At 37.6% G+C, this 18582-nt stretch overlaps 7 protein-coding genes across 7 annotated transcripts; 5 read left to right on the top strand and 2 right to left on the bottom strand.

Annotated features, from left to right (window-relative positions):
- Positions 1-590: 590 nt before the first annotated feature.
- Positions 591-3648, top strand: GCK72_025404 (uncharacterized protein; the record flags this gene model as incomplete). Its single annotated transcript, XM_003103661.2, has 10 exons — positions 591-668; positions 716-840; positions 887-1079; positions 2010-2112; positions 2165-2369; positions 2927-2998; positions 3042-3158; positions 3221-3314; positions 3364-3500; positions 3570-3648. 10 exons carry the CDS (start codon positions 591-593, stop codon positions 3646-3648), a joined length of 1203 nt encoding a protein of 400 aa, XP_003103709.2.
- Positions 3649-4754: 1106 nt separating this feature from the next.
- Positions 4755-5246, top strand: GCK72_025403 (uncharacterized protein; the record flags this gene model as incomplete). Its single annotated transcript, XM_003103564.2, has 1 exon — positions 4755-5246. The coding sequence occupies one exon, from the start codon at positions 4755-4757 to the stop codon at positions 5244-5246; it is 492 nt and encodes a 163-aa protein (XP_003103612.2).
- A 1262-nt stretch (positions 5247-6508) lies between these two features.
- GCK72_025402 (uncharacterized protein) lies at positions 6509-6961 on the top strand (the record flags this gene model as incomplete). Its single annotated transcript, XM_003103641.1, has 1 exon — positions 6509-6961. The coding sequence occupies one exon, from the start codon at positions 6509-6511 to the stop codon at positions 6959-6961; it is 453 nt and encodes a 150-aa protein (XP_003103689.1).
- Positions 6962-7557: 596 nt separating this feature from the next.
- Positions 7558-8064, top strand: GCK72_025401 (uncharacterized protein; the record flags this gene model as incomplete). The annotated part of the gene is made up of 1 exon (XM_003103538.1): positions 7558-8064. The coding sequence occupies one exon, from the start codon at positions 7558-7560 to the stop codon at positions 8062-8064; it is 507 nt and encodes a 168-aa protein (XP_003103586.1).
- Positions 8065-9403: 1339 nt separating this feature from the next.
- GCK72_025400 (uncharacterized protein) lies at positions 9404-11687 on the top strand (the record flags this gene model as incomplete). Its single annotated transcript, XM_053736326.1, has 6 exons — positions 9404-9489; positions 10138-10327; positions 10376-10499; positions 10631-10873; positions 10944-11487; positions 11534-11687. 6 exons carry the CDS (start codon positions 9404-9406, stop codon positions 11685-11687), a joined length of 1341 nt encoding a protein of 446 aa, XP_053579892.1.
- Positions 11688-12323: 636 nt separating this feature from the next.
- Positions 12324-14495, bottom strand: GCK72_025399 (uncharacterized protein; the record flags this gene model as incomplete). The annotated part of the gene is made up of 8 exons (XM_053736325.1): positions 12324-12653; positions 12702-12788; positions 12831-13065; positions 13117-13254; positions 13750-13838; positions 13884-13986; positions 14211-14284; positions 14334-14495. 8 exons carry the CDS (start codon positions 14493-14495, stop codon positions 12324-12326), a joined length of 1218 nt encoding a protein of 405 aa, XP_053579891.1.
- Positions 14496-15622: 1127 nt separating this feature from the next.
- Positions 15623-18456, bottom strand: GCK72_025398 (uncharacterized protein; the record flags this gene model as incomplete). Its single annotated transcript, XM_053736324.1, has 8 exons — positions 15623-15745; positions 15881-15980; positions 16132-16550; positions 16599-16726; positions 17579-17670; positions 17720-17870; positions 18000-18035; positions 18345-18456. 8 exons carry the CDS (start codon positions 18454-18456, stop codon positions 15623-15625), a joined length of 1161 nt encoding a protein of 386 aa, XP_053579890.1.
- Between the last annotated feature and the right edge of the window lie 126 nt (positions 18457-18582).

Here is an 18582-nt window from a genome sequence, read left to right as displayed (position 1 = left end):
ATATTCGACCTGTTATGAAAGTAGTCGAAAAAACTCAATTTTGAAAGGGAAAGGTTTTGTTTTTGTCTTCGATATGGTTCCCGAACGACATCCTTCTCACTGAAAATATATTTCCTTGTTGAAGGAAATGCTGCATTTTCTGTTTGCTTTGCTTTTCAAAGATCAGAAAAACGAAAAGTGATAACCATATTTTATAAACATTCACTTTTATTAGAATTTTTTTTTCCTGGTTCTGTTGTATATCATTTATTTTTTGGAGCAGCAATAGTTATATAGTACAAAATTGTCAATAGTTGTTTCAAATCAACGTATATTCACCCCATCCATTTTCATAACTATATCTAGAACATTTTGTGTTTTGCTTTGCTATTCTGGGTGTGTCATTACTACTCCATGTTTGTATTTTTATTGCTATGCATGCTGCTTCTTATCATTTAGACACTTATCAATATTCTGTTCAAATATTCCCGCCGAGCAACAAAATGACCTCAATGATCATCATTTGATCCAAATTTAGACATTTTGAATTACAGCTCACATTTAGCAAGAAGACCGCTTGTATTTTCAAAGTCATATCAAGCGTCTCGCAGATGGTACGACCTCGTTCTCAATTGTGGCACTATTTCGTTATTTTCGGGTTATTTTTGTACATTTTTTGTTTTACTCAAGTAAGTTTCATAAAATTTGAAAACCTTTTGACAATGTTCAAATTTAGACTGGTTCCAGTTGGTCACGGAAGTTTCGAGAAAGCCAGGAAACGAATAATGAGGGACTCATAAAGTCTGAAATACATAATGATGAGTATTGTGTTGCATACAACTTTTTGGTTGCTACAGATTCGTTAGTTCACTTTCTAATCATATGTTCATTAGATTTATAATTCCAGGTTTCGAGAAGATGGTCTCGAACCAATCACTCTGGCTATACATGGAACTCCAGAAATGATGAAAATGATAGAGAAAAAACCATCGAATTGGGATGGTCCTATATCTTTGGGATTATTTGTTGATTTCCATTCAAGACAAGCATTGGAGTACATCTCTGAAGTGCATCGGTGTGACGAAGAATTTAGAAAGAAGGTTTGTGACTGATATCTATAAAAACTGTCAAGTGATGTACTTTTTTCGAATTTCACTTTAATGGTTACAAAATTTTATTGACCATAAAAATCTTCTTTTCTATATTTGTTTGACACAAAATCTGCATTCTCCGTAGGTTTTTAAAAAATCGGTTCGCCTGTATAGTAGGGAGTTGGGAAAATGAGCTGAGTGACGTAGAAAATTCACTAAACTATAGCAACGGCGGAAAGTGTGAACATTTAGTATTACTGTACTTTTCACCATAAATAGCATTCAAAAATTGCAAATCACTGGTAATTCCAATAATAGCCTACTTTAATTTGAGCACTAGTAACAAAGATTGCAACACTCTGTTTTAATTAAAAATTTTTAGCACGTGTCATGTTTTCAGTAATCGTCTTATGAACTCAGTTCTCAGTTGGGTTTGTAGATTCAGTCGAGATCTTTATTTTTGTGATTGGCAATTTTTGTCGTAAAAGTATTTTCTAGCGAGGTAGACATTACCATATTAAAAAGACAACTTACTTTTCTCAAAATTCACTTTGCAAAATTTTGTTGATCGTAAAAATTGTCGAAATTCGTTTCACTACGATACGTTTTGGTTAAACGAAAAATTAATACATAGTAAAAATTGGGGATACTGTATCTGCAACAAAATGTATTTGAAAGTTGAGAATCTGCTAATAGATATTTTCAATAGTAGAAAATAAAGGATATGTTCGATTTGGATATTTGGAACCGCGTTTATGATTTGTTCTGGCCACAGCAATACACTCATATAAATTTTTTAATTGCCAAAACACACTTTGGTCATTTCATCGTTTTTGTTGAGTTTATGCTTTAAAAGTCAATTCTAATTTTGATTTTCAAAAGACGTCAATGATAAGAGTTAGTAGCTCACTGATCATCTAATTAATCTTCTCATTCCAGGTGACGATACATTTTGCCTTCCGCCTCTCTGCTTTCCAGGACAACTGTCCACTGATAAAAATTGCATCCAAAAATAGAGAATGCAAGGAATTTCTAGTAAACCGTATGTGTAATTAGTTTGATTGCATGCAAAAACTGAAACATATCTATTTCAGGGGAGAAGTACAGAAGAGAAGTAGCTGGCTCGTTTCAGTTGTATCCCAGTAATCTGATGAGGAATGTTGCGAGGCATGGAGCTAAATCTGATATACATTTCATTGCGGATGTAGATATGGTGATGAGTAAAAATTTTGCCAAAAAAGTCAAGCCAATTGCAAATAAAATGATTGATGGAAAAAATAAAAAATTGTTGGTTGTCAGGTATGTTATGAATTTTTGAAATTCTTTGCGAAACGTAAATTTAAAAAATTCGTGTTCACAGCTTGTCAACGCCGTCAGCGTTTTGAGTTACATACTGTTGTTTCGTGCCTTATTGGACCAATTAGGTAACAAAAAAGTGTAGGAGAACCCGGGTACCGAAAAATTGGGGAAAGATGGACTACGGCTTCTGAAAATGTGGTCGCACGAGAATTAACGTCTCAATCTTCTAAATTTGCGTTTAAAAGAGTTGATATAACATTTTAATCAATCGGTTAAATTTTGTCCAAGTTTAAAGATTAGATGGCCATTTTTGCGTGTCTATAGTACCGGCCAAAAACATATTATATATTGCCTTTTTTAGTTGCACATGTTCAACTATGAGAGGTTGTCATAGTAAAACTGTTAGTTTTTCTATGACACAAAGATGGACGTTTGCAACTGAAAATGACAATATATGATATATTTTTGGCCGGTATCGTATATTGAGCATATTTGTTTTTTTACTATACACAAAGATATCAAAGCGTCACGACTTCTGAAGTGCATACCAATTTCAGACGTTTCGAAACCAACGAAACCACTATTCCTACTGACCACAAGCAATTACAAGCTGCCATCAAAAACAAAAAGTTAGTATTCTTCACCCAAACAGATAAATAGTTTTATTTCCAGAGTATTTCAATTTCATCACAAATTCTTCTTCAAAGGACACAAAATCACAAACATTTCCCATTGGTTCAATGTTTCTGAGTCCACGGATAAAATAGTGGCATGGGAAATTCCTTATACGTTAGTATTTTGATTGGTTTATTTTTCAAAATCTCGTTTCAGACAATTTTTCCTTTTTTCAGAAGTAGCTTATGGGAGGTACAAGTTATTCTACACCGGAATGATTTATACAACGCTGACTACTTTCCTGCGAGAATTAAGGTGATGCAGTCTCTGGTTCGTTTCCTTCACTTTGCATACAGCTACTATTTATACTTTTCTACAGATATACAGTTTATGCCGTGCAAACTATACATTCAATCTACTTTCGCATGTTTTTGATGTACACGAAGGCATCAAACTAGATGACACGATGTACTCAAAATCTGTGATCTCTCATTCAAAAAAATACGGCCGAAAGAGGTGAGTGGTAATTGTGTTACTAGTGAATACAAAAATGAACCAGATGAACCTGATGTATGTGATTTACAGAGCTTACGAACGATATGTCAAAGAGATCGACAAGTCCTATCCATTGACCTTGAAACGATGTGGGAAGTTCGTGATGTGAAAAACCGTTTAGATTATTTCATAATTGAATTTTTATACTGGTTTTGTTTTTGTTTTAGAAAAGTCATTTAGTACTGTTTTCATATCCTTTTACTTTATTTTCTTTGCTTTTATACCTGAATACTCAACACAGTGACGTAATTCTGAACATATGTCCCTTCTTTTCATCACGTACTCGAAACGATATAAGAACACTCTTCTGTCTGATGTTTGAAGATATATCGAGGGTCTTTCCCCACAAAAAACGCATAAAACCTTTGATTGGGCAGCTGCTGCGTACTAGAGAGGAGAGACAATAGGATTATTATCTTCCTCTTCTACCTTCTGCTTTGTTATATCTTTTAGGTTGGGTCACAATTGTATTTGCACAATAAAGGCATGCGTTATGAGTTTGCCTATTTTTTGTCGAGATTGTCGAGAATGACCATCCTCGAGAACACAAATTCTGTGCTAGAAGGATTCGAAAGTAACAGTTGTTCAAACTTCTGTTCAAACTTCTGTTCAACAGTTTTCCCTATTAATAAGTGTAATGTTTGTTCAGTTTTTGTTCACCAACTCCCATTCTACACAGTTTTTCTTTTTATTTAATTCAACAATACCTATTAATTTTTTTTAATATTACTATTAGGTATAGGTGCAAACATTTCTTCCACCATGCGCGTCGTTCCGGATTGATAATCCAACGCGACCCACTAACCCGTAGACGTTTTCTTGCCTCATCCCCTTCTAACAGTACGCAAACAATTGGGTTGGTCTTATAAAGGTCAGGCAACATTGAATAGGAGAGAAAGCGGAATGGGCGAGAGGTAGAAGATAGAGGAAAGGTGGACTAATTATGCATACATAGTGCGTTGCGCAGAAAGACGACGATAACGTGGCTTTTATCGATTTTTGCGCATGGTCTGTGGGGCAGCATAATTGTCACTTCCCTCCAACCTCACCCAATTAGACGCATCTTCTCAAATTTGGCCTCTAATGTTTCCTTCACAGATCGTTTTTCGTTTTTCCTATCCCCCAAATCTATCTTACCATATTCATATTCACATTCTTCATTTGTTCCTTAACACCATTTTATTCTCAAATGTATTGTTATAGGCACAGTAACCAATGGTGGTCGGCCAGCGGAAGCCAATCTTCAAGATTCGATCCTCTGATGGACAAATCTTCGTCATTCAAGACTGGCTCATCCAAAAATCCAAGAGCTTCTCAGTCGTCTACCCATTCATGAAGGATTCCGCACAACCCCTTCAAACCACTGTCTCTAGTTTTATCCTCGAGAAAATCATTGAATGGTGCCATCATCATCGTCACGACGACGCCGACCAAGACTACCGGCTCATTCCTGTCTGGGACGCGCAATTCCTCAACGACAACAATGGAATTGTGTTCCTTCTGATTGAAGCGGCGTACCGTTTGGAAATCCGAGGACTCCTCGACATCGCCTGCAGAGCGGTGTCAATCACCCTTGGAAGAAGTATGAATGAAGTCAAAGTGATGCTGCGCGTTGGTGAACCAGAAGATGTATTCAATGTGGATGACGAGTTGAGAGAAGACGACGAGGAGGATGCTGACATGATTCCAGCGATTCCAGCCGCCTGATAGAATGCTCAAAATAATGCTGACCACGTTTCTGTGCCTCCGGAACTTGAACTATGTAAAATACTAAACGATCGATCCCTTTTCCCTACAAACCTACAAAAATCTTACTTGTATTTTTTTTCTTTTCTAATGCACCCATTGTAAATCTAACGTTCAAATTTTAATTTTTGAACCTTTTTACAGCCAAATGTATACATCTTTCCATTCATTTTCACAGGTAATAGTCTTTTTTTCCATTTACAATTGCCAATCATTTCCTTTTTCAGCCACATATGTACCAAATTTTCAATTTCATATTTTTCTCCAAAAATTAATCGATTTTCTTTTTACTTTTCATCACTTCTTCATTCCATTTAGTCACATGTTTTATCAAGTTTCATCTCAATAAATCAATCTGTGTCAACGAAACAGTCGTTCTAAAGAATACTACCAGACGGTCGACACCTGCCGGATTCATAAACGTCTCTTTTTTCAATGCCTTCGTGCAGCAAGCCAGCCACTTTTTCCTACGAACGTCTTCTTCTCTTTTCCGCCAGAGCAAACGGCGAAACAGCATGTAGCTGTGGGAGGCGAGGCGGCTGCGTCGCGGTTCACTTATTTATTGAAGGTAGTCTTGAAGGTTCGATTTCTGACAGAGAATGACTATTGTTACCGACGAATAGCTGAAAACTGGTTTTCCGACAAATAGAAACCAATTTAAATTGAATAATGATCTCTTTTAATTGGTTACCATGTAATTACTCAAACCTTTTCTTCTAGGCACTTAAAATCCAAAAAACCAATGACTTCTCCTTTTTTGATACTTCCAAGAAACCGTTTTCTCCACCAAAAACGTTTGAGTAAATCGATTGTTCCCCATCGAACTAGCGGCGAAAACCTCGTGACCACATGTTTCTTCCCTCTCCGCCGCGGCCGTGGTCGGTGGCCTAGGAACCTCTCTTGTTGAAGGCGTCGAAAGCAAACGTGTATGCGCGTGCACATTATTGATTCTCGCACCGTCGCCGCATTTTCGAAAACTTTTAATCATTTCCTTTAACTTTACTGATGTAATTGTTTCGAATCTATCTTCATTTATCAGGTCCTGCCTGTTGTACAAAAAAAAGAAGGTTGATTCGGGACACTTATCAGTATCAGTCCACTTTTTTGTATCATTCCGCTTGTCTCGTTCTTCACAGTTCGTATCTGTTCTCCCCTCGTGACTTTTACTTTTAATTCTCTTTTTCGATTATTTTCTTGTCTTCACAATTTTCTTTTTTTTTAAGATGCAAGTCGAACAACCAGTGGCGCTCTACAAACTTCGGTCTTCTGAACCACAAATATTTCTGGTGGACCGCCGTACCGTTGCAATGATTGGCCGTTTGGAGGAACTCTTCACAACAGTTGGATTGGACCGTATCCCTTCCGATCAACTGCCACCAATCGTTTTGGAGCTCCCTGCTACCGTTTTGAGAAAACTCATCGAGTGGTGTGACCATCACAAATTCGATGCGCCATTCGATGAATCACAACCGCTACCAGCTGAATTGCCTGACTGGGACACCAACTTCTTCATGATCCGCCACACGTTGCTGTTCGACCTTCTCCGTGCTGCAAGACACTTCGACGTCCCAGGACTCTTCTCCATGTGCTGCCATGTTGTTCAACAGAATCCATTGGAGATTATGGGCGGATTGTTCAATGATGTTCCACAAGAAAGATCTGCCGCTGCTGCATAGGTGCTGAAGTATTATCTCATGTCATCGTGCCATTTTGTTGAAGCCCCTAAAAAAAAAATCTATCCAAATCTAAAATTCAATAATCTTTTTTTCATTCTTTTCGAAAAGAGTGATGCCACTGAGATTATCCTTTTTCTCACATATATATAACACGTAATAATCTGTTATTGAAAAAAACACACCGCTTCTCTTTCTAGAATAGATTATCTATCGGAGAGGAGAGCACACGTGTTTGAGATATAATATCTTACATACATCACTAGTCACATTTTCTTGCGAATAGTCATTTCATTCTCCCAAAGTAGGCATTTATCCAAAAAAATTCGTGTAGATTTGTAAATTAGAACCAGTGCTCATTAATTCCAATCCCATTCTTCCGAACCATTCACTTTTTTGAATTGATTTCTATTTCTTCTCCCATTCCGTAATAAGTGATTCTTTTAATAATCTTTTTTTAAACAATAAAGTCAATTTGATAATTTTCATTCTATCAAGCTTTTTTGCGATAAATCCGGTTTGAGCCCGTCTGATACCTTCTTTATCAACTTTTCAGATTTATAAACTTCTGAAAACAAAAAATAATAATTTCAGACAAGATGACCACAACAAAACGTTTCAAGTTGATCTCAGAAGATGGTCACGAATTTATCATTAGCAAAGTTGCATTACGAGCTTCAAAGTTCATTGTTGACAAATTAGCGGAAGCAGGAATCACGGAAGAAAATTGTGAAACAATGGATCCCATTCTTGTTCCATTCCATCACGTACTCGTAAAACAATGTGTCGATTGGCTTAACCACCACCAATGTGATGCCCCGAAAACCCGCAAGATTAAATACAAGCATTTCTCAAAATGGGACAAAAAATTCTTCAAGATGGAGTCAGGAGAGCTGTTCGCACTTCTCAACGCCTCACACGCTCTTGGAATTGATGAGTTGATGAATATGGGATGTGCAGTCGCGGCCGAGTTGATTCGTGGCAAAAATGTAGAAGAGATTCGGAAGATTTATGGAATCAAATCAGATGAGGAGCAGATGGAGGAGCTTCTGGCGAATGGCGGAGAAGGCACATCGACAATGACATTCACTGTCGAGAAATATTAATCAATACTCAAGTGATAATAGTCATACATGTCGCTGGGGGCTTTTCGTTGAGCTAATCATTGATTTTTTGAGCGAAATATACTTTTTCAATTAAAAAAAAAAACAGAAATAACTTATTTTTTTTACAAACTATTGCGAAATTTGTGGTCAGCGCACAAGGAGCCTAGCGACAAGTATGATAATAATTTATGCTGATACATACATCATTCAACCTTTTCATAATAAACTTGTATTGGCCTTTTGATATCTGTCTAATTCTGTCTAAAAAAGTGAATACCGATTTCGGAAATGTATAGTCGTAATATCTCTCAGAATTGGATAGCGGAAAGTAAAATGTCCCCTCAACTCAGATTTCGCGCTAAGTTTTTTAAAGTTTGCCGTAGTTTGAAAAAGCGAAAAAAAATTAGAGATATTTTCAACCTTGCAACAGGCGGACCGCGTCGGCCCGGGTAATAGCACAAAAATTTGAATTTTTCTGAATTTTTTCGATTTTTTTGCGAATAAAGTCGAATTTTCAATTATGTTTATAAATATCGATAAAAACTCAAGCGCACATAGAATTTTTGACTATTTTTGACAAAAATTTCGAAACATTTTTTGACTCCGGGCCAATATTTTGCAGGTCTGGATATTTTGAAGATAATATGTGTGACCGATTGAGATCATGTAACCTGCTGTCTTTTTTTAATATCCAATTTGTTTCGAAGACCACAGCAATCCTAAAAGTTATCAGCACCGATGTTTGGTTCTTTGATTGAAAATTGGGAACTTTTTGTGTGTTGTTTCCTTTCAACAACAATAATTAAAGTTATAGTCGTCGCGTCATTTGGTCATTGACGTTTGTTTCAGTTCTCCGATAAAAATTTGAAATATAATTTAGTCGGTGGTTACGTAAATTACGCAAATTACGCAAATTACCCCCAACTTGATTGACAAGTTCTTGACTACCCAAATAACTAGCAAAAGGACGCAATTGCCGTTGACGAGTAGCCTTGACCACGCAGATAATATCTATCTTCATCGCGTTATCTCCCTTAATTTTCAAACATCCAACTGTCTATAAACACGACATTTCACAATTTCAACTTCCTTATCATTCAGACTAGTCACCACCAACGGACAAGACAACAAACAATACTTCGACCCCTCAATGGTCAGGCCATTTTTGAATGTTGAGTTCAGTACGATAATTATGCATGACATCTGGACGACAGTTGACCTTGCAGCTGCTGTGTTGTGTCGGCAAAAACGAAAGGGGGAGGAGTCATGGAAGGAGAGATAGAAAGAGAGGCACGATTGGGATCGGTCCGATAGGCATTCAGTCAGTTTCATCGACAAGATGAACCGCTGTATTCTCCTGCTCCTTGGAGCTCTTCTCCTGGTACAAGGACTTCACATTCATAAGAAACAACAGAAGTTGAGAACGTGAGTAGTGGAAAAACGATGGGGGGATCCTTTTCCGGTTATGTTATCCAGGTGGTGTTCAAAATGACATATCACCTATTGGAAAGCTGTTCCCAACCTTAAATTGGGAAAAATCCTTTTTACCATCGGCCCTATTTATCAGCCCGGTCGGCTCCGGGTCTCAATGCAAACATTTGAAATTTCGTATTTTCAAAATTTTTCTCATTATTTTGCAAAAAAGTTAAATTTTCGACTATGTTTTTAACTATAGATAAACACTCAAGCGTACATAGAATTTTTGATTTTTTTGAAAAAAATGTCAAAAATGTTCGATAAGTTTTGTGAAAAAATTTTATGCTTGTTTGAGTCCGGGCCGACATGCCGACCCGGGCCGACCCGGGCCGGGCCGAGATTTCGTAAGTCTGCTATTTATAGATTTTAGGCATGCTTTTTGTCTTCTTAATGTGCAAGAAACACAACCTGAGCGCACATCATGCCACTTTCTGGGTCCATCGGTCACACGACCCACCTGCTTATCCCATCTCATTTTTCGTGGAGTCACTAGAAAAATCCGAACAACAAGCGCAAAAACAAGTGACCCTGTGGGCCCCCATCGCTCTTTTCATCTTTTCCTGGCCCGTCAGTTGTTCAGTTCTTCCCTTTTTGCAGCGTCTCACTGAAGAAGCAGCCGACTCTTCGCGAGACTCTCCTACAAGCCGGGACCTTTGAGACGTTTGCCAAACATCGTCATGGATATCAAAAGAAGTTCCTTAAGGCTCATGGAAATCACCACTTTGACAAGTATGCTAGTGTGAAGCCACTTGGAGAAATTGATGAGCTATTGAGAAATTATATGGATGTAAGAGCTCAAAGATTGTGCTGTTTAAAATCAAAAATTATTTTTCAGGCCCAATATTTCGGAACAATCTCTATCGGAACTCCAGGACAAAACTTCACCGTGATCTTTGACACCGGATCATCCAACTTGTGGGTTCCATCCAAGAAATGCCCGTTCTACGATATTGCATGCAGTAAGTATTTAAGTATTTCATCACTGATTACGACATGATCAAATTGTTGATAATCAAACTGATACTAACTGACACATGCTTGTTTTTGACAGTTTTATAATTGAAGCCAACGCACAAAAATTCAATTTCAGTGCTCCATCACCGTTACGACTCCAAGTCATCATCAACCTACAAAGAGGATGGAAGAAAGATGGCTATTCAATATGGAACCGGATCCATGAAAGGATTCATTTCCAAGGATAGTGTCTGTGTGGCTGGAGTCTGTGCTGAGGAACAGCCATTCGCTGAGGCTACTAGCGAACCAGGAATCACTTTTGTCGCTGCCAAGTTTGACGGAATCCTTGGAATGGCTTATCCAGAAATTGCAGTTCTTGGTAAGTTTATTGGGACTACACATGACGACATGACGAAAAGACAAAAAAACGAAAATTTATGATTTTTCAGGAGTCCAACCAGTCTTCAACACTCTCTTCGAACAAAAGAAGGTCCCATCCAACGTCTTCTCCTTCTGGCTCAACCGTAACCCAGATTCTGATCTTGGAGGAGAAATCACTTTCGGAGGAATTGACCCAAGAAGATATGTCGAGCCAATCACCTACACTCCCGTCACCAGAAAGGGTTACTGGCAATTCAAGATGGACAAAGTTGTTGGATCCGGAGTGCTCGGATGCTCCAACGGTTGTCAAGCTATCGCTGACACCGGTACTTCTCTCATTGCTGGACCAAAAGCTCAAATCGAGGCTATTCAAAACTTCATTGGAGCCGAGCCACTTATCAAGGGAGAGTACATGATCAGTTGCGACAAGATTCCAACCCTCCCACCAGTTTCATTTGTTATCGGAGGACAGGAATTCAGTCTCAAGGGAGAGGACTACGTGCTTAAGATTGCTCAAGGAGGAAAGACCATCTGCTTGTCTGGATTCATGGGAATCGACCTTCCAGAACGTGTTGGGGAGCTTTGGATTCTTGGAGATGTCTTCATTGGAAGGTAAACTTGCATAATTTAAATAAAATACCAATATTCGAACTTTCAGATACTACACCGTCTTCGATTTCGACCAGAATCGTGTTGGATTTGCTCAAGCTAAAACTGCTGACGGACATCCAGTTGATCCAGCTCCACGTCCATACCGCTCTGTGTTTGATGATGATGAGAGTGACGAGTCTACCGAGCAAGACGACCAATAAATGTATTTTGAGCCTTTTTTCTTGACTGTCTATGATTTTTTCTCTGATTTCGCTTTATTTTTGTAAATGTAATAAAGTTTTTTTTTCAATTCTATTGAGTTTCGATGTGAAGTATTGCTGATCCGCTTAGACCGTTAGAGCATGTTATTTATCAATTTTCCAGTCGCTTGAAACAATGAAATTTTGGTGTAGTATCAAATCTGACGTGCAAGTTGTAGTGAAATGCCTGTGGATTTCACTTTTTATGGTTCATTTCTTTCAGTTCTTCAATTATCTTCTGTTAGCTACTTACGGACGTTCTCTCCATGTGTTTTGAAGGAATTTACTGCGATTTCAATAATTCAAAAGGTGACATTTGATTCTTTGTACATTTCGAGCAGCATGCATTGGTCGAATACTCATTTCCAATTTTTACAAAAACGGAGCTGCACTGGTTCAGAATAAAACTGCTGATGGACTTCCACTCACCCCGTTTCTATGTAATTTATTTTATAAACTCTATTTTCTTATTATGTTATTTCATTTTGTAATGCAATAAAAAAATCTCGCAGTTTCACATTAACAAAGACAAATTATCTCATGCCACAGATGGTCGGAACAATATATCACCACTTTTTCCAGATCCATTTGTATCTGTTAGCCAAGAGTAGAACTTTTGTGACTCCGTGTGTTTGTTGGGACCCTGAAATGGTTCTTTACGACTGATTTTAGTTTTGATCTTACTAGTTCGTTTGGTCCAGGAGCTTTGGTTAGACTATAAAGTCCTGGTGGGCGGTCATTGTTCGTTGGTTTATCTGATTCAGGAGCTTCATTTTTCTCGGACATTGGATCGTCAAGTGGAGTTTTTTCTGGTATTGCTTCCGGTTTGTCTTCATCATCTTCATCTTTCTCGGTCGGCACAGGTTTCGGAGGGCACATCGCATAAAGACTTGCAAAACACCCATTTCCAGCCCATTTTTGGCATGTCTGAAGTTGTAAATGTAAAAGAAGTGATCTAAATACATGCAAGCTTACATTCAAATGACAATATGTATGACATACAAAAAGTGCTGGTCCAAACAAAATGACCATGAGCGTTACCAAAATGAAGACGTATATTTTCTGAAATACTGACGATGTGAGGTCCAAAACCACCAATAGTACCTGATGCTCAGCTGCAAACAATATCATGAGCCAAATGCTGAATAGATATTGCGAAATGAGCACAAGAGATTTCACGGATCGTCTAGCCCAGTAGCATTGAGCAACGTCTTGAGATGGTAACTGTCTGTCACAGGCAATGCAAGCAAGTTGAGCTTTCAGTCCAGCTATTGTTAAAAGTACCCACACTGGGATCACAAATCCCCAAAACATGTCGACGGTAGAATCAGCGAAGCAGCTGGAAAAAAACGGGTGTTAGGATTTTCATTATAATAATAATAAGTCTTACTGTAGATACGCTGTTCCGTAGTATTTTTCCTGAGTGAAAAATGTGGCGAGTGTAGGAGCAACAGCCAACACAATTGGGAAGAGGTAGTAGAGAATCCAAGGCACACTTCCATTTTTGTCTGATTTTCCATGAACCATTCTGAATAATATGGGGACGGATATATATATAATACATACAGCATCGCTCAAAAGATTATCAACTCTGGCTGTTTTCAGTGTTAAATGACCAAATTTGACCGAGTTTTTCGGTGTTACATAATTCTCCAATAAGTTTTTTTGTATGGGAAGGAAAGAGCCTATATATCCCATAATTTTTGTAGTTGACCATTTTTTGTAGTCAAAGCCATTTCTTTCTGGAACCGACTAAATTCAGTGCATATTAGCGGATTTTCGGAGTTTTTCACTTTGACAACTTGTAAATTTCAAGATAGCGTCCCTACAAGAGAATGGTCAATTACAAAGTTATTGTGCTATTTTTGCTCTGTTCAGCCCATGCAAAACTGAGTTTATCGGACAATCAGGTCACACCGAAATACATCATCAAACTTAGACATTTTCCACTGAAAACAGCCAATGTTGATAACCATTTAAGCGATAACGTTCATTTATATGTATATCAATTTTTTAAACTCACGATGATGCGAAAAGTGCTTCCGCGAAAAAAATCGCTGCAGTCAAACACATAAAAAAGTGATTGAAGATAGCAACAAACTTGCAGACTTTCTAAATCGCAAAAATTGATGAGTTAAGAAAAATGTGAAGTCTTACTGATTTATGATTGAACACAAAGTTAAGAATACACATGCATATTGCCAAGAGGATGATAGATAGTTCTTCGTAAAAATGTACATATCTTTGGTGGCCACTGTTTCTGAAATACTAGGTGGTTAGAACAAAAAGTTGCTTAAAAAATTACAATGTATTTTGATATATACAAACTGTGAAAATAGTGTTTTTCAAACTTATTTTTTCTTCATTTTCATACATTTCTCTCAATTTTGTGACAGTTTTTGAACATACCCATGTCGAGAAATGCAAAAAACTGTATTAAAATAGACTTTCACAAGACCTGAATAACCCTAAAAACTAACTCACTTATGACAGATGTTCACCAACATTGTGATTATACACCAAGCTATTATCCATCCGCCACAAAAATACATCAAATACTGAAAGGTATATTTTAAACTTTTAAACCGTTTGAACATCCCAATTCACTTTCACAATATCACTTTGACCATTCGATAAAACTGATTCATAGCATCTCTGGAGCAAATATTCTGCAGTGGTATTAGCTGGTTCTGCTGTGGTAGTTGTAATAGTAGAATTAGTATCAGTAGAGTTATTATTGGTAGAATTATTGTTTGTGTTATTGGACATCGTGCAAAAGAGGAAGAGAACCGCTGGCGGAGTGAATGAATGAGAATTGCGTAGGACAGTTGGTGTTTGAGAAATGTTACTTTGGAAACGGACATGAATGATTCAATGGGTCCTTTATTTTCTTTTTTGCCACCTTGTGATGTTTTCTGAATACTTTGATTTTTGGATCCCTACAGTATCCGAGGACCACCAACTCGAAGGTGGAATAGAAACGTTGAATGATTTCTTTAAGAATATTTAACTTGCGATGCTGATTAAAAATTCGTTATCTTATTCATCTTCAAATAATATTAATAATGCAAATCCACAATAAAATATGGCAAATTTGGTGAGAGTTCTGTTTTCTGACAGCCCCAGAAAACAAGACGTTGGCAGGTGGATGAGAGGAAACACAAGAATGAATGAAGGACAGTAGAAGTTCAATTACAATAGACCGAAAAAGATGAGAATGTTATAAAAACTATAATACAAGATTTTCAAATGTTTTTCTGAATTGAAAAGACATGATGCCATTTTGAAAGAAACCACAGAGGAAAGGAGAAGTGGGGGTGAGTTTTGAGGAATAGTGAGTAAAAGATACAAAAGACATTCGGGAGTTGATTGTAATGCAATTATTGTTATTATTAAAATATAAAAATTCCATAGAGACAACCGCGTCATTAAAATTTTGATAGTTTTGTGTATTGTGGAAGAATGACAAAGACAAAAAAAAAATAGAAATACAAACTGTAAACGGGAAAGGATAAAGCTCGGGGGGAAAAATGACAAGGGATCGATAGAAGTTTTGAGCAACTTTTTCAATGGAAAAAATTAGAAAAAATATATAATTATGTATTTGGAAAAATTATAAAACTTTTGAGTATATATTTGGCACTCTTCTGAAACCCTCCAAATAGTTTAATTTTTGGTTTTCAAGAGAAGTAAGGTGAGGGAAAATAGATAAGTGAATAGTTTCCGTAAAACAGGGTGAACAAGCCCGTCGTGTACTTTGTGACGTGTTTTCCCGGGTCAGAAAATACATAAAAAGTGACGAAACGGGGCAAGTGTACCATTGGTGACAATTCTATCATTCAGCAAGTGAGATTTCATGATCAGAGTTGACATTTGGACAGTTATTCGAGCGAATGTCACACATCGTGCATTTTTCCCTCCTTATTGTCACAGTAGTTGTTCCACAGTGTTTTCGCCAGTTCATAACAAGGAAGTTCGCCGGCGTGTGTGGCCACCATTCTGAGAAGGAACACTCCGTCCTGAAAGTAATTATTTAGGAACCCAAAATGAAGAAAATAGCATAAAAGTGTATTGGAACTTTTGTTATGGCGGAAGTTTTGAAAGGAAATTGTTTCTAAGTGCAAATTATTTCAAAATAAAGTGTTTTGACATACCTGTCGCAAGAAATGGAACACAAATCGTCTCAATGACTGCGAGTCGACCATTTTGTATCCCTCGATTCCGGTAAGATATTTTCCAACAAAGTTGAGCTGCCTGCAAAGATAACAAACACATTACATTAGCCGTTCAATGTGAAGTAGTCTTTAGTTCTTATTATTTGAAAAGCTAATTGTAACAAATGGGTTTCCATTCCATTTGTCTCTCTTGTATGACATAATAGCCACAAATAATGTAATGTACCAACCTGCTTGGAACAACGGAAATGTAGATCCAGTAGAAGAGTGAGCAGAGAGTGGCTCCTGCCAAAAGGAAGTACCAGAACCAAAGGAACAAAAAGATTTTCTCGTTGAACATGTTGATCATGAGCACACATTGAACCGTATGGCGGTGTACGTTTCCAAGCACTTTCACTTCGAAATCGCACAACGTGACACGTGGGAAATGACCAGATTCCTCCCATTCTCTTCCGTTCATCAAGTCGTTGAGCACTTGCAGGCCGTACCATTTACTACGGTTGCCAAGGAATGTGTTCAGCAGGAAGATTTGGCCAACAATGTTCACTGTGTACAGGATTTTTACGGAGATGTACAAGAAGGTGACCGCAGCGCCAGAGGATCGGGTACAGATGATAAGGTTCAGCAGTTTCAGACGGTTTCCAGACATCTACAGGAAAATAATCGTTTATTTTTGGTTATCGTTATTATTGCTTACCACTTGATGTTTCACATGAAGCGCTTCTTCGACATTTGTTGCAATGGTTTGCAACGCCCGGTTTCTGGATTCCAAATCCAGCAATCTGGAATCACAAGCCATCTGGACCAGGGACTGTACATGGATTCCTGAAATTATAAATTTAGGTTTTCGTCTTTTTGTGACTTTCCCCCCTAACATTTCAAATTCATTCTCTTCTCAATTTCCAAATTTTTCCATTTTCCATCTTTATTTCTGAGTTCTCACTCACAAATTTTCTCTCCGCCGTCTTAAACAACAACAACAACAGGCAGGAGAGCTCCTTGAAAAACGGAGAAAATTTATGTATACTCCCTCGAGGTGAAAAAGAAAGAAGCTTCGAAGCAATTGAAATGGTTGAGCGCTTGAGGCGAAAAATATCAGCGAGAAAGGAAGAAGACGACGGGGGGAGAGGGTCCCGCGCATTCCCTTTCCGCGATATTTTTGTTGTTCTTCACGCCGTTCTTGACGCTTTCCTTTTTTCTTAACCAACCCTAGTATTTTTTTTCTCCCTCTCTCCTGAAAACAACAATTTTCTTTTCTTGGTCTTTGGTAGTAGGCTGGTGCTCCGAACCTCACGTCACATATTTTTTGTGATGCCATGTGTTTTGCGTTGTTCCGAACATTTTGTTATGTAAGAACGGAATTTCGTAATTTTCTGGATAGACGGCTCTGACCGAAATGAAATGAGAAAATATGTTCTGCGGAACAGTCCAGCAAGAATAATGAATGAAATTGAAAAGAACAAAACAAGGTGTATTAAAATTAAAATTAAAATTCGAAATGATCCCCTGCTAATTTTTTTTCATTTCAGAGTTTTACCAGTCAGTTTTGTCTACTGAATACATAATGTGCCTTCTCACAAAATGACGCGCACAACGTTTTTCTATCCCACGTGTTTCATCATCTAAACTTTTTGGGTAGACCACTTGAAACTTTCTTGTAAATAATTTAAAATGTACCTGATTGCCAGCTGAGCAGCCTCCACACAATAGTCGGCACATAGAAAAGAAGAGCCTCGAGGGCTAACACAAACGGAACCCATTGATAATACCTGCAATTTCAAACATGAAAAAACTGAACAAAACAAGTAGAAATTATACCCGATTTGTCGATTTTCACGTTCTGCATAATTATGTGGAATGTAGTCGTGTAGAGGGAGAAAGTAGGTGTTCTGTACCCAGCAATAGTTTTCTGTATACTGTTCCATTGGCTCGGTGAATGTCGCAGGTACCCAGCATTGGATCGGGAAGCCTGTAATCTCTGTTTTTGGGGAAACTTAGAAATATTGCCTCGAGAAATTGGTTTTTGTAGCAGAATATCAAATGAGATAGTATTCAGAATCATTGTGTGTGAAATTGTGAAAATATCAAAACTACTCACCGACATACTGTTTGGCAGAGACAAGGATGGCGAATACTGGAAATGAAGTTTTGATTATGATTAATCTTTTTATTTTTCTTATTTTCAGTTTTTTGTTACATACATCACATATGTTTCTTTCGAGTGTCTTGTAAGACAATAATGAAAATCATGACAATTCACTAGAATCAAAAACAGAAACACATGGCAGATTAGAAACATCTTCAAATGCCGATCAAAATGTAACAAAATAAAACGGAGCCCGTGGTTAATGGGTACTAATTCATGAAGATTTATTTGTTTCTTTCGGTATCCTTTCATCTTTTTCAGTTTTTCTTCGACATTTCATTTCAAACAAAAAGTTACCTGTGATGATGGCTGTCGTGTAGTAGTAATTGAGCTTGTCAATGATGTCATCGTCCACATGAAACTGTATTGACTTGACAGCACTCGCGAAATAATACAATAGCATACTCATCCTAAGTCATGTCGTAACGGCGCTCGTAGCGCCTTTTTCCGATCTGCAAAAAATACAATATTATCCATTCGGGTTCGTATAATTTCAAGAGGATACTGAAGAGAAAAACAATGAGAATGGATGGCT

Source organism: Caenorhabditis remanei, chromosome X, assembly GCF_010183535.1.
Source record: "Caenorhabditis remanei strain PX506 chromosome X, whole genome shotgun sequence".
Lineage (NCBI taxonomy): Eukaryota > Metazoa > Nematoda > Chromadorea > Rhabditida > Rhabditidae > Caenorhabditis > Caenorhabditis remanei.
Note: the sequence above shows the minus strand (reverse complement) of the source record. Positions and strands in the feature narration are given on the sequence as shown.